The sequence below is a fragment of the Neolamprologus brichardi genome, chromosome 7, assembly GCF_056152115.1.
Source record: "Neolamprologus brichardi isolate AB-2024 chromosome 7, ASM5615211v1, whole genome shotgun sequence".
Lineage (NCBI taxonomy): Eukaryota > Metazoa > Chordata > Actinopteri > Cichliformes > Cichlidae > Neolamprologus > Neolamprologus brichardi.
In genome coordinates this window covers 20,878,381-20,892,118 of record NC_142110.1, presented here as the reverse complement: position 1 = coordinate 20,892,118, position 13,738 = coordinate 20,878,381, and the positions used below count along the sequence as shown (strand labels likewise).

At 37.6% G+C, this 13,738-nt stretch overlaps 1 protein-coding gene across 1 annotated transcript; it reads right to left on the bottom strand.

Annotated features, from left to right (window-relative positions):
• Nucleotides 1–383: 383 nt before the first annotated feature.
• LOC148102015 (uncharacterized) lies at nt 384–3,487 on the bottom strand. The gene is made up of 4 exons (XM_087844397.1): nt 3,327–3,487; nt 2,653–2,756; nt 890–982; nt 384–757 (listed from the first exon to the last, which is right to left on the bottom strand). Exons 2-4 carry the CDS (start codon nt 2,707–2,709, stop codon nt 443–445), a joined length of 465 nt encoding a protein of 154 aa, XP_087700523.1. The 5' UTR covers nt 2,710–2,756; nt 3,327–3,487; the 3' UTR covers nt 384–442.
• Between the last annotated feature and the right edge of the window lie 10,251 nt (nt 3,488–13,738).

Genomic DNA, 13,738 nt, shown 5'->3' with positions numbered 1-13,738 from the left:
TCCACCCAGTTATGTCAACCGGTTCCACACAACTGGGTTAGTGAAATATAAAATGTATGATATATTTAATTTGAACAACAAATTTTAAGTAAATCTGATAAATCTACTCACCCAAAACACGGACTACTGAAACTATAGGATTAAATCACTTTAACAGAATTGCAACTTACTCTATTTAAGTTTGTAAATTAAAAAAATCAAACACAAGTTTATTCAGTTAACCTAACTTTAATAACACTTTGTGTAAAACTTGTTGAAGCACACTTTGAGCAATTCAAATGCTTCTAGATTGTTTTTCCTAAACAATCTTTACATATATTCAAGTGCATTTTAAGTGCAGGAAGAAAAGATACAGAATGTCATGTTAAACTGAAATGATTAAAACTGGAAAGTGTTGTGAACCTAAAAGTTCAGTGTCCTCTATAGTTCAGTGCAGACTGTTTCACTCAAACAGTTTGTTTTTCAGAACCTGCACCTTCATGGATAGGTTGTTCCCATCCAACTCCGTCAGCACCTTCTGAAGAAATTCAAATGTGTATTTCAGGTGCTTTGGGTAGCTCAGATTTAGACTGTAGATTAGTCCAAGCAGGAGGGCACAACCCTTTGCCACATCACTAAGAGCTTGCAGCATAGTGCATCCTTCTATGATGACACCAATGTCCTCAGGTGTATCTGCAGAGTTTGCTCCTCCATGTCTGACAACATAGACTCCCAAAGTCAGCTGCTCCGTTTCTCTGCTTGCTCCAAGATCCACATCCTTTAAATAAAAATAAAAGAAAAAGATAAGTTAATTGCATACATATACATATGGACAAGTAAGTCCACCTTCCATTTCCAATCCCAAATTAAAAAAAGGAAAATAACTGATCGTTTTCCTTTTTTAACTTACCAAGAATTCCTTGAACAGGTCATCTGGCTTTTCATTTAAGTAGACACAGACAGCTTTCAGAATGCATTCCCGTCGAACATCAACGCTGGGAGTCTGGTGGAGATAAGAACTCAATATGAGAGAAGTTTCCTATTTTGGTTCCTTTCAACCTCTTTACAAAACAAAGTCAAAAATATTAACACATAATCCAGATAAGTGATTAAGCAATGTTTCATAACTCACATCAGTGACGTGCAGTGAGGTTCATGATTGGTAAGGCACTGACTCCTCAGAGTCAGATAAACAAATATATGAACCCAAAAATCGAAGCTTTTCAATTTTGACATTACGTGAAAGCTTTCATTTTTGCTTTAATCAATTCTAGATTGTTCAACAATATATTTAATAATTGTGCCCCTAAAAATATTAAAATTAAATAGAAGATTAGAACTGGGCAATATGGACTTAAAATCCTATCATGACATTTTGTGGTATTTTTTGCAATAACAATAAGTCTGTGAAGGTTCTCAGTCATCCAGGTCATCGTAGTCTAAGGCACTTGGAAAGAAAAGTGAAGCTTCTTCAGTGAAGAAGCTTCTCTTCACTTCTCTTCAGTGAAGAAGCTTCTCGGATGAGAGATGAAACGTCTTCAAGCAACTTAAAGAAGTCCAGATGCTTTTCTTTCCAAGCTTCTTAACAATAAGAGTTACAATAAAAGATCATAATAGTATTTTTGCCTATAAATCTATCAATGCAGCCTCACAAATACAAATACTGCAAATTAAATTTAGCAAATGTGCTATTTAGACAATCCAGCAGTTATTTATCTTGTTGAATTGATGATAAGTTTGACAGTAATGGAAGTAATAGTCTCAACTAAATTATCATATATTTTTTTAGAGGTTTGAAAGCAGTCTATCATTTTAATCACATAGGACGTGTGTTATCACAATATTGATAAGCGATGCAATAAGTGCCCAGCCCTACAGAAGATGCATTAAAATTTATTTAGGTTTGGTGTGTCTCATTTTTTGTGTGTAGTAAATAAATTGGTCAAATGACCTGGAAACAATTATAGAAAAATCATTCATTTTACATCAATTTATTAATTTATAAATAGGAGATGCATTGAAATAAAATTGGTGCATCTCATTGCTTAGGACTGATTTAGTGTCAATTTGTCCTTTGTGAAATTTACTGATGTTCCCTAAGAGCGCTGCTTTATCCACTGTGTCAATGGCGCTCTCAGTGTAATGTGATTACACTGTGAATCCATATACGTGTACCTCTTATACATGTTGCTTTTAGGGTTCAGCACTGCCCTCCATCAGCCTCACTCCATGCATTTTTGCAGCACATTTATGACCAATAACATTAAACATGTAACACACATTCGTCAAATAAATTAGGTAGTCTGCATCAAGTCATCATCTGTATTACATGTGTAATCAAACATGTACGTTGGCAATTTAGAGAAACAGCAGTGGGATTGCGCATGTGTGTGTCCGCGGTGAGACACAGCATCATCATTGCCTCCGCTCAGCGTTTTACCTTGTATTTGAACAGAAAATCCGTAATGACAGCAATTTTGACCATAAAAATATTGAAATCACACAGAAAGCAAATTTAAAATCTAGTGTACAAATTGAATTTCTCTTTTGTTAGTATTTTACTTCTCATTAAGCTGCCTCACTTGACTGCATGTCACTGATTCACATGTATATACAAAATATTCAAATATACACATATTCAGTTGAAAAAAAATTCTGATTAAAGACAATTACCTCAGTCTCTGAAAACAGGGCAGGCCATCTGTTTTTGACCTCTGCAATGAATGGCATGTCTTTGATGATTTCCTGTCTTCGGTAGCGATGATAGCCAATGGAAACTGATACAAGGAGTTAAATGCATTATATATAACAGTATTACACATTATTCTGCACTTCAATGACAACAGAAGAACGCATGTCTTATACTTTACAAATCAAACTGTTAATCGCTTAAATCCCTGCGTTTGACACTAAACCAGAAATCAACATGGAGTCGAATTCTTTCAAACAATGTAGCAACTTGATTGAGGCACATTTCTAAAATACACTATACATTCATTTCATTCTTCAAACTACAGGATCGCTGGCGCTCCCAGTGGTCATTACTGATGTCAGGGAGCAGGTGCGGTAGATGTTGGGAGTAATTTTAAAACTGTCGGTCTTAGTAGGCAAGTCTCACCGTAACAGGAATCGCAAAAGATTTTGGAAAATTACACAGAAGCAGGTTCAACAATATTTGTTAAATGTATTCATACTTCTAACACGTGAGAGGTATACAAGCTAGAGTGTTAAAAAATTTACCAGGCATCATTTGTTTAAAAAAATGCAAAAGTATTCCCGAAAGTGTCAGATGTTTATCAGTTAGTATACATTAATCAAATTTGTCATCCTTAAATTGTTGTACTTACCAAATAATCATCAGATGGCGATGGATTCTATCCAGGATACTAAGCATATGCAAGTCTCAGTTGAAAATGGCGGATGATCAAACTTCCACACTGCACATGTGCAAACTCAGAAGTATGGAGAGCCTATTAGGACAATCCTCTTTAAATTAAGGTGCTCTTCATTTTAAATGAACTTTTTACGTTGGATTTAATTTACTGCATTTTGTTGTATTGAAATCGTATGTTGTTAATTAAATTCAAAACAACATACTTGTGTTTAAAATTAAAAATCAATTGGTGGCATTAGTTTTAACATAAAACATTTACTTAATGCTACCAACATCAGTGTGTCATTTCTTAGAGTGTACACTCTCATTGCAACAATGTCTTGTCAGGAAGAGCCATGCATATTTCACTCAAGACAATGCTAAACTGCACACTCCATTTATAAAATTGTGTATGTTTCTGTTCTGTGTCCTGTGTACTGTTTGTTTGTATATGTGTCTTTTTGGCTGCTGTTACAACCAAATTTACTCCCTTGTGGGACAATTAAAGGATTATTCTATTCTTCTATAGAAGTTCTTCTCCCAAAGGCCAACAACTCTATCCTCACATCCCAGATATTTACAGACTGTTGTTCATAGAAGAGTATATGGCTGCATAGTTATGGGCAAAATGATTATTATGATAAGTTTGATCAATAATGAACACGGTCCACCTTATTCACCTACATCTCTTAGAAGAAAAATAAAGAAAGGTAACATTAATTATTATTATTATTTTTTTTACCAAAGCTTAACACAAATTAAATTGACAGAGTAAAGAAAAATAATTGCACAAGGCATATCTTTTACTGTTATGTCTTTGTTACTCACCTTGTTTATCTAATGGGATTTGATTGCATTGGTGATTTCAGTAAGTCTTTTTTTTAGCTTGATGGTGATGCTGATGTGTTGCTTTTATCAATGTCTGAGTTGTTATTCTTGGCCTTCATGCATTAATTATACTGCAATTTGGGGTGTGTTTTCAGGCAGTCGAATAAGTTAGTTGTGTTGCAAACCTCTGCGCATATTATTTAGTCTAGGTTAGCATCACTTGACCCTAAAAAGTATTTCCAACCAACGGATGATGGTCCGAAGGACAAGCGCTTCATCATCTGCAGAGCTAGATACTTGAATTGTGTTGCATGTCTGTCTTTTACGATATTGTTACTCATCCAGACTAGTCTAGATTAGAAACTTCAGACTGCATGATGCAGAGAACCCCTGTGATTGGCTCATGCAGACATGTGGTCTGATGCCTATTTAGGAAACATTTGATCTGCTTTTGCTTCTACTGGCAGGGAATGCATTTTCTGTATCACTCAATCATATTCATTTAATAGTGGGAAGCCAAAATCCTGATTAGGATCAAAGTTTGATGAATTGTGCATTCCTAGAAGAGAGAATGCTACAGTGGGGTAAACATAAACCTGACCCAACTTTTTTTTAAACACGTTGGTACCATCAAATTTAAAATTACCTTATTTTTTCCTTAAATGGTCATAAAATGTAACATGTCACAAGAGAGGCTTCAGTTGAATCCTTAACAAAACAAACAAACAAAAAAAATCTGGGTGATTTTAAAAGGAAACAACTTAAGCTTATCAAATGTGCCTGACTGTTATTCGTCTGTGGTCATCTGTGCTATACTTTGTGCATTTTCTTTTTCTACAGATGCAAATGCTTTTTAATAATTATTTTTCATGAGTGGTTCTACTGCTACATACACGGTTTTAACTTAATTAACAGTCAGTTATTGGCTGAAGAGAAAAAAAAAATCATTAACTTTCCCACGCATGGGAATGTACTCATCGTTACATGGGTGCTAACACAGACATTAACCACTCCCTCCCCACAGAAAGATCTGAGTAAATCGTTCCCACGCCTACATAGGTGATGCCACAGCTTGCTCACTTAATCCTACCAAAGATATGGGCTGCTAATCAGTATGGTTATTTTTGTGTGCATGCGAATGTGTGTTTCATCAAATCAGTACTTCTTATTGTCCATGGTGGGTGGTTGATCTGCCTTTGCTGTTGTAATTCACGTCAATAAGATACAGGGGCTGGCTTCTCTACTGCTGCAGGTTGGTCTATAAAGATTTGTATGGGGACTGGAGGCTGGGTCCTCTATTGTTCATTCTTCAACTCGTAATGTAAAACTTCTCTATGCATCTTCTCCTTCTGTTTTTATTGTATTTTGTTGTTATTGTTGTTGTTGTTGAATTGTTCACGGGGGTGCGGGTGGTAGCAGTGGGGGTGGTGCTGAAATCAGGATAGGGAGATGAAGCATGACTCACAGGTCGTGGCAGGGCCTGTCTTTCCTGTCATTTTTCATAAACTTTGCAGGTGATTTAGACTCTGTCCTACGCATGTTGTTGTGGTGCAGTGTTTCTATTTAAATAGCTAAACTTCTCAGATAAAAACCTATTACCTTTGGTATTTGTCATTTGGTATTAATGCAAAAACATTGCATGATTGTGTAGAGTGGTCATACACTGTGTTTTTCTCACAGCAAGAAGGTCCAGAGTTGAATCCACCATCTGGTCAGGGCCTTTCTTGCCGTGTTTGCGTGGGTTCTCTGCAGGTACTCTGACTTCTTCACACAGTCTGACGTGTAAGAAAGACATGCAGTTAGTGGGGTTAAGTCATTTGGACATTCTAAATTGCCCATAGGTGTGAATGGTTCTCTCTCTCCTGTCCTGCGGCAGGCTGGTGACCTGTCCAAGGTCCACCCTGCCTTTCATACTGGATAGACTTCAGCCACCCCTTGTGAACTTGATAAGGATTGGGAGAAGAGAATGTATGGATGAACTATGTATTGCCCCTAAGCTTTAGTTTAAGGCAGCAGGCATTGCAGTGTGAAGTCAATAACCCTGGTTTTCTGCCAAAAATCAACAGAACCTAGTGAGTTTTCAATCAAAAATACTGATATTTCAAACTATGAAATTGTAATCCATTGCAATCATCTGAGAATTGTTGCATTTCTGTCAGCTCATTGGTTCCCTGTAGTGGTTAATTCTATTGCCAAAGCTTAGAGCTGGAGGCAGTTGCACAACTCTGCAAAGTGGCAGCTTACAACATTCAATACTGGCAGGTATTAGAACAATCACAGAGTAAAACTTTAATGATTTGGATGAATAAAGGATAATTTATTTGACTGTTAGCAGATCCACATTGTTTACATGACAAGGCAAAGAATGTGAAATCAACAGCCAGTGCAGCACACGTGTAAAGATACTGATCCTCTCAGATAATTTATTCACAAGAAGTCAAAGCAAACTAATTCTGTATGTAACATTTATAGCATGCTGTTGTCCAAACACCAGCATCCCAGTGAATTTGCTAAACTGCCACCCAACCCTTTCAGCATGAAAGCAAATGCTTGAGTTCTAATGCTTATAACAGACATGCCAGACCTTATTATTTATCCTGGGGCATGAAGTCAAGGAAGATGTTGCTTCTTTTAATTATCACATGTTGATTTAATTAAAGTGCCAAGATACTGAGATGGTAAATGGCCTGTATTTGTATAGCGCTTTACTAGTCCCTAAGGACCCCAAAGCGCTTTACACATCCAGTCATCCACCCATTCACACACACATTCACACACTGGTGATGGCAAGCTACATTGAGATGCAAATTGCATTAAGTACAGCACATAAATGGAAGCCACACACATACAAAAATTTAGTCTCTTAAATTTGAGTAGCTTTGTTTAACAAAGTGAGTTTACATGTCACACTTATAAACAGGTAAAGCAGTACATAAGTGACTGAGCCTCGTCCAGTAAAGTGGACTTGGTGGAAAATGAGTGCTTATGATCATCTGTTGCTAGGCTTGACTTTCACCCGTATTTCAGTCTCTGGTATCTTTAGGATGTGATTACCTTGATGAAGGAAGGAAGATCTCAGCTTGACAGTTGTCTTCAAAGCATCAATATCACAACAATAGAAATAATGGGAGAATATAAACTTTCCTGCTTGACATTCCTTGAAATCATCTCCTTCAGACTACTACTACTCCTACTTCTAGGCAAGAGCTCCTTTGGTTGCTGCCAACAGCCCATTTCTAATGCTAACAAGAGAATTCTACACAAGAGAATCCAAAGCCACGGTTCAATATTTTAGCATCCTCTTCCAAGACAGATGCCAGCTTTTTACACAGGTATCCCAAAGGTGCAATTCAAAACACACTCTTAAAACGCGGGGGTTATCCGACCCACAACTTTTCAGACCCAGTAAAGACCCATTAGTTGCTCAGCTGTGGCACAGAAACTAGGTTGACTGTTCAGCATGCTTGGATGAAGAAGGTTATTTTACAGGCAACCAGGCAGATAGTGGCTAGGACAAGCATCAAAAATCCTTTTAGAGTAATCTGTGGACTTCTCAGTGCTGGTATCCATAAAAGTGTGGTGTAAACATGACCTCAATGGCATCCACATCCAAAGTCTTTCAGACAGTGAGCAGTTGCTGTCACTTCCATGTAAATATGTGTGCAGACTGAACTGCACTATAAACACATCACAGCGATGGGAAGGAAAAAGGGATGTTTTGGCAGTGTAAGTGGATTGTGAGAAGTCATTATTTTCTTATTACTGAGCAAGTATCTCTATGCCATCAGCTAGAGGTTGACACAAAAAAGAAAGGCCTAATTTGGCAGTATTATGCATTAACCTGCCTACTTGAGTTAACTGCTCATTAAGTGAAGGTGCTGGAATGCCATTCAAGAGCGTTCCGGCCCACTTTAAGTTGTGCTTTTGGGACTAAGAGCATCACGAGTCTTTTTTATGACTTACTGTGAACTTGTATATGTGACTACAAATTAAACCTCCTTCTGTGTGAGACATACTCTATACTCTGGTGTCCTCTCTAGGTCCATGTGCAATAAATTAATCCTTATGTACAGTTCAGGTCAAACTGGACCTGTTTTAATATTTGACAGCAGTAAAAAACAAAACAAAAAAACCCTAAATGTTGTTCTTTTATCCTTAAATTTGATGACCTTCCCTAAGCTGTCCTAAGATGCATAAAATGAAAATGTTTTAAAACGTTATATTGTTGTACAAGTGCTACATTTTTTTGGACATTGAGACTATTCTGGGTCAGATTTTTGTAACTATTGTAACTGATTTTAGATCCACCAGTGTGGGTCAAATCAAGCAAAACGATTCTTTTGGGGAATCTTGAAACTGTTCATGCCATGCCTCTGTGTAATTTTGATGTAATAGTGGTTACAGAGTTTGCGGTGCATGTTGATCTGTTAATGAGAACTAACCAGGTTTCTGCAGGTTCCTGCAGAGACAGCCACCTGCTGGTCTTTAAAGGATCATGGGGGAATGCCAAAATATACAGAGTGTAAGAGTTGAATAATTAAACAGCAGAAGAGTGATCATATCCATACATGTAGAACACAAGACAGAGGGTTTCTGGACACAGGCAGTGGGCAGTATAGTGATAGAGTGGCTCAAAGACAGATGGCCGAAAGATCTAGAGAGGTGATTGGTGATTCCAGATTGATCATGGATGAGAGGTAGATAAAGTCCTTGGATTGTATAGAATAAAGTGTTGCCAAACATTGCTAACAGTCACTTGTATAGGTAAGATAATTGTGTGGTTATGGCAGCATTTTGATCAGGAGACCAGAGAGTGTGGTTATGAGCTGTGTAGAATAAAATGACACTTGGCAGTACATCAGAAACATACTTATAACAAGCACCCGCTAACCAGCTAAAACCAAATCAATATGATGCATTTGTAATTCTGAGCACAATGTAAATTGCCACATATCAAAAGCATGTGGATGTGATTAGTGATTACTGACTGAAGAATGTTTTTAGCTCTTAGTTTCAAATGGCTCTTAATTCACTTAAAATTTTAAATTAAATTGTTCTAAAATTTAGCAGCTTCTTTTCCCTACTTTCACATAACTTTATTAGTCGTTTTTCATGTTAAATTGACTAACAATTTCGCCGCCAGTCAGTCTTTCAGCATTACAGTTCCTGGCATACTTGCCAGTGAACACAGGCATACAGTCTACAAGTCTACAAATATCCAGTATTTTTTTCTTTTTTTAATCTCATCATCCATTGTTAATGCATTTAGCTTTAAAGTAAATCAAATAAGTCTTATCTGCAACAAGTATTTTCATTTCCGTTTGCAGGAATAGCACAGGTGTGACTAATAATATTAATGATGGCTCAGTCTCATTTAAGGTATGCCAGGAAGCACTACCAGTGAGTCAATGTGCACAATGCAACACCTGACACTGGAAAACCAGAATGACTGTTTATTAATCTTATTAGTTACACCTGTGCTTGACAAGTTAGCATATCCTCTCCAGGAAAATGCCTGTATATGCATCAGGGAATTTATGCCATGAAATATATCTCATATCTAGAAGTAACCTCCTCTTAATTCAATGCCGTCATTGACAGTAAAGCTCTTTTGTTATTTGCTGGGGATTAATTTAACGTGTTTTGCAAATGTAATATTCTAAGTGTTCTTCAGCCACACTCATCCTCTGCATGTCCTCTTTGACTACATCCATGCATCTTCTCTGTGATCTTCCTCTTTTCCTCCTGCATGGCAGCTCCACCCATATGGAAAATATATATATAAATCCTATAAAGTTTGTATCTGTCTCGTGTGAAACTTGTATGAAAAGCATACAAGAGTGAAAACAGATATAAGATCCCTTGAAAAAATATATAAATGAAACTTATATGTTTTGGATACTTACTAAAACAATATATGAAAGTAATGAGAAAGTGGTCACTTTCATGAGTAAATCATATAAGCCTTATATGATTTACTATATGAAGTAGGCCACATCTTATGCAAGTCTTTTTAGTTTTTACTATTTCTTTTTCATATGGGCATAGTCCGCATCCTTTGTCCAATATATCCACTATCCCTCCCCTGCATGTCCAAACCATCTCAGCCTTTCATCTCTAAGTTTGTCTCCAAACCGGTTGAGCTGAGCTCTCTGATATACTCCTTTCTAATCTTCTCCATCCTGGTCACTCCCAGTGAAATCTTAATATCTTCAGCTTCTGTCTTTTTGTTAATCCCACTGTCTCCAAACCATACATCACAGCAGATCTCACTGCCACCTTGTCAATTTTCCCTTTTACTCTCGCTACTATCCTTGTCATTTCCACCTACTCCACTCTTCCTACACTCAGTTTTTCACCTCTCTTGTCCATTGCTTTAGATTTTTGGCTCCAGGTATTTAAGCTCCTTGCATGTTCACCATTTCATCTGTCTCCTCTTCCTGTTACATTCCTCTTCACTCCAGAGCATACCTCCACCTCCTCCTCGCCAGGATCTCTTCCAACTGCTCCCTACTCTCACTGCAAGTCACAATGTTATGTGTGAATATCATAGTTCATGAAGACTCCTGCCTGAGCTCATCGGTTAGTCTGGGCATCATGGCTGCAAACAAGAAGGGTGTCAAAGCAGATCTTTAATGTAATCCCACTCTAACCTTGAATCCATCTGCCGCTCCCTCTGCCACACCTCACCACTCTGTTGCTACCATCATGCATGTCATTTCTCTCATAATGATGAAGAGTTTGTGGGGATAGGTTAATTGGAAAATCCAAATTGCCATTAGGTGTGAATGTGCGAGTGAATGTGAGCGCGAATGGTTGTCTGTCCCTGTGTGTTGGCCCTGCGACAGACTGGCGACCTGTCCAGGGTGTACCCTGCCTCTCGCCCTATGACAGCTGGGATAGGCTCCAGCGCCCCCCGCGACCCTGAAAAGGATAAGCGGAAGCGAATGGATGGATGGATGGATGGATGATGAAGAGTATTGTGGGTCCTTTTTTTCCCAGGAATGGGAAATGCCTTTCAAAGTGTGTGCAATACATTGTAACTTCATTATTGGATTTTATTCTGGACACGACTCATTCCACATTTTTATTCATGACTTATATAACTGAACCCTGTTTTATAAATAGATAGCTTGATCAAGAAAAATTGAAATAATCCCCATTTTATATTGTCTCACGTATACACACCTGGGCATTCAACCACTATGTGTTTAATCTCTGCACATTGTTTTGTAAGACTAGAACTTATCATGTATTGTGTCTTTGAAAGAAGAGGAAAACTTTATGAATGTCATATAGCAAATTGTATCATTCATATTAGCATGAGCTAACTGTCTCATCGCTGACTGTGGTTGACAAACTGAAACCTTCCAAACTCTTTCTTGGCATTAATGCTCATTTAATCATTTAACGGGTTAATGCGAATGCTAAATTCTGCCACATAGTTTATTTGTGAGGTCATTCAAAACTGAAAGACAAACAAACTTCACTTCACACTGTAACATGGCGATTAAGGCATGGTAATATGTGTGCTATGATCACTAACTGGTGTTTCTTTATTTACCTATGCAAACACAAGGGCTGTGTTCAGCAGTTAGCACACCCCTGTGCTCAATTAATGAAACAATTTGCATTTTAATAGGCAATTGAAATGTACCTAGTTAAGCAAAGAGCTGAAGGAAAATAGCTATTATCCATTCAACCCCCAATACTAAATCAACAAATATAACAAAGAAAAGCTTCATTCAGCTGAGGATGCAAGTGACATGTGTACAGCCATTTGTCGTTATTGACTTCATTCCTCTCTGAGATTGGAGTCTATTCAATTATATGAGGTTGCAAGAAATGCATTTGACTTTTCTTAATTATCTAAAATATTAGATCACATCTCTTTTCTTGCTAATTTAAAGTAAAACACAGTATGTTCAGATTTACAAAAGCAGATGTCTGGCAAAGTGGACGTAGCATTGAAAGCGCCCGCGAGCAAGACAGCAATCATCCAGCTAACCAACTATGCATGGTTGTAATTAATTTATTGACCAAAGTCTAGAGAGACTGAGAGATGGACAAAATGACAGACAAAATCAAGGTAAAGCCTTTTGACAACCTGTTTATGAGATGTCACTTTGGATTTGGATCAAAGCTTGTAGGGCTCTCCAAGGGCAAGTGTTGGCCAGTGTTTAGCGGCTCCTGCTGGTCGCATGCTGTCCTGATGAAGAGGCTGGGGGAAAAAAACAAAAAAAACAAAAAACTTTGGGAATTAATAAAGTATTTATCTATGTGTCTATCATTTGTCTTTCACCTGGTTAAAGTAGCATTAAAATATCAGATGTATGTTTATGTAACAAAGAAAACCGACAGTACAATATCAACAGTGGGTCGGCATTGTCCAATTAGAGCTAATTATGCTTAAATTAGAGCTAATTTGCTTAAAGCCAACCATGTCCTGAAACTTCAGGGTAATAAGAGGAAAGAGAGCGTTATAATGAATGAATGAAAAAAACACAAGAGTCAAACAATTTTTTCATAGTTTGAAGAATCAGTGATGTTTCTTGTATCTATCTGAACCAACAGACTTGTGCAATCTGCAGACAACTAGGATACCATCTGCAAACCACCACACCCCCCTTCTCTGTATAAGAAAATATGGTTATCTACAGGTGAAGCACAGAATGTAGTAACAATGTTGTAAGAGAGAAGCCTGCACTGCTAAGGCAGGAAAGCAGAATGGTTTCGCCTGACTGGCTCAAGGAAAAGAAAAGTTTGGACATCAAAGATAATGTGAAAAAAGATTAACCAAAAAGTAGACAACAGGAGGAGGAAAAGGACCATGTGAAAGATAAACAAAAAACCAAAAGAAAGAACCAAAAAAAATAAGAATGAGAGGACATGATTTTCCAGCATCAGTGCCAAGAACTGAAAGTAACAACATCCAGTGTTTTTAATGAAATGTTGCCCATTGAGTCCAGTTCTTTCTATGTGTACACATGGTTGTTCTGATAAAGTCTATGGCTGCATCTACAGGTTGTATGTGTGGTTGATCCACAAACTGCATGGTTAGCAAGGTGCACCCACTAACTGTAGTAAGGCACATTCATAGACTGTGCATCTGTTCTCCAAGCTTGGTTAGGTTAGCTGACAACTTAGCGTTTGAACCTTTTACCCCTTACATGGTCACTTCTGGTTCAAAAGACAACATGCAGTAGCTGTGGTGAAAACTTTAACAACACTTCACAGTTCACACACATGGGTACATCACAGTTGTTGTGCCCACATTTTATATAGTTTATATAGTTTTATATAGTTTATACAAGTTTTCTTAGCATTCACATTTCTGCAGTCACATGTGCCTCTATGCAAATCAGCTGTGACAGTAGCTATCTGTATGGGCCATCGCATATAAGCTGAAGGCATTTTAAAACATAAAGTAACAAATTTTGCATCTGTTTCCTGAACAATGCACTGTATAGCAAAAGTAGTTTTACAGTTTGGGTACTGAAGCCAGAAGTCATGACCAACAGCACCAAATGTTCTGTTGCTGTCAGGACAGATTAATCC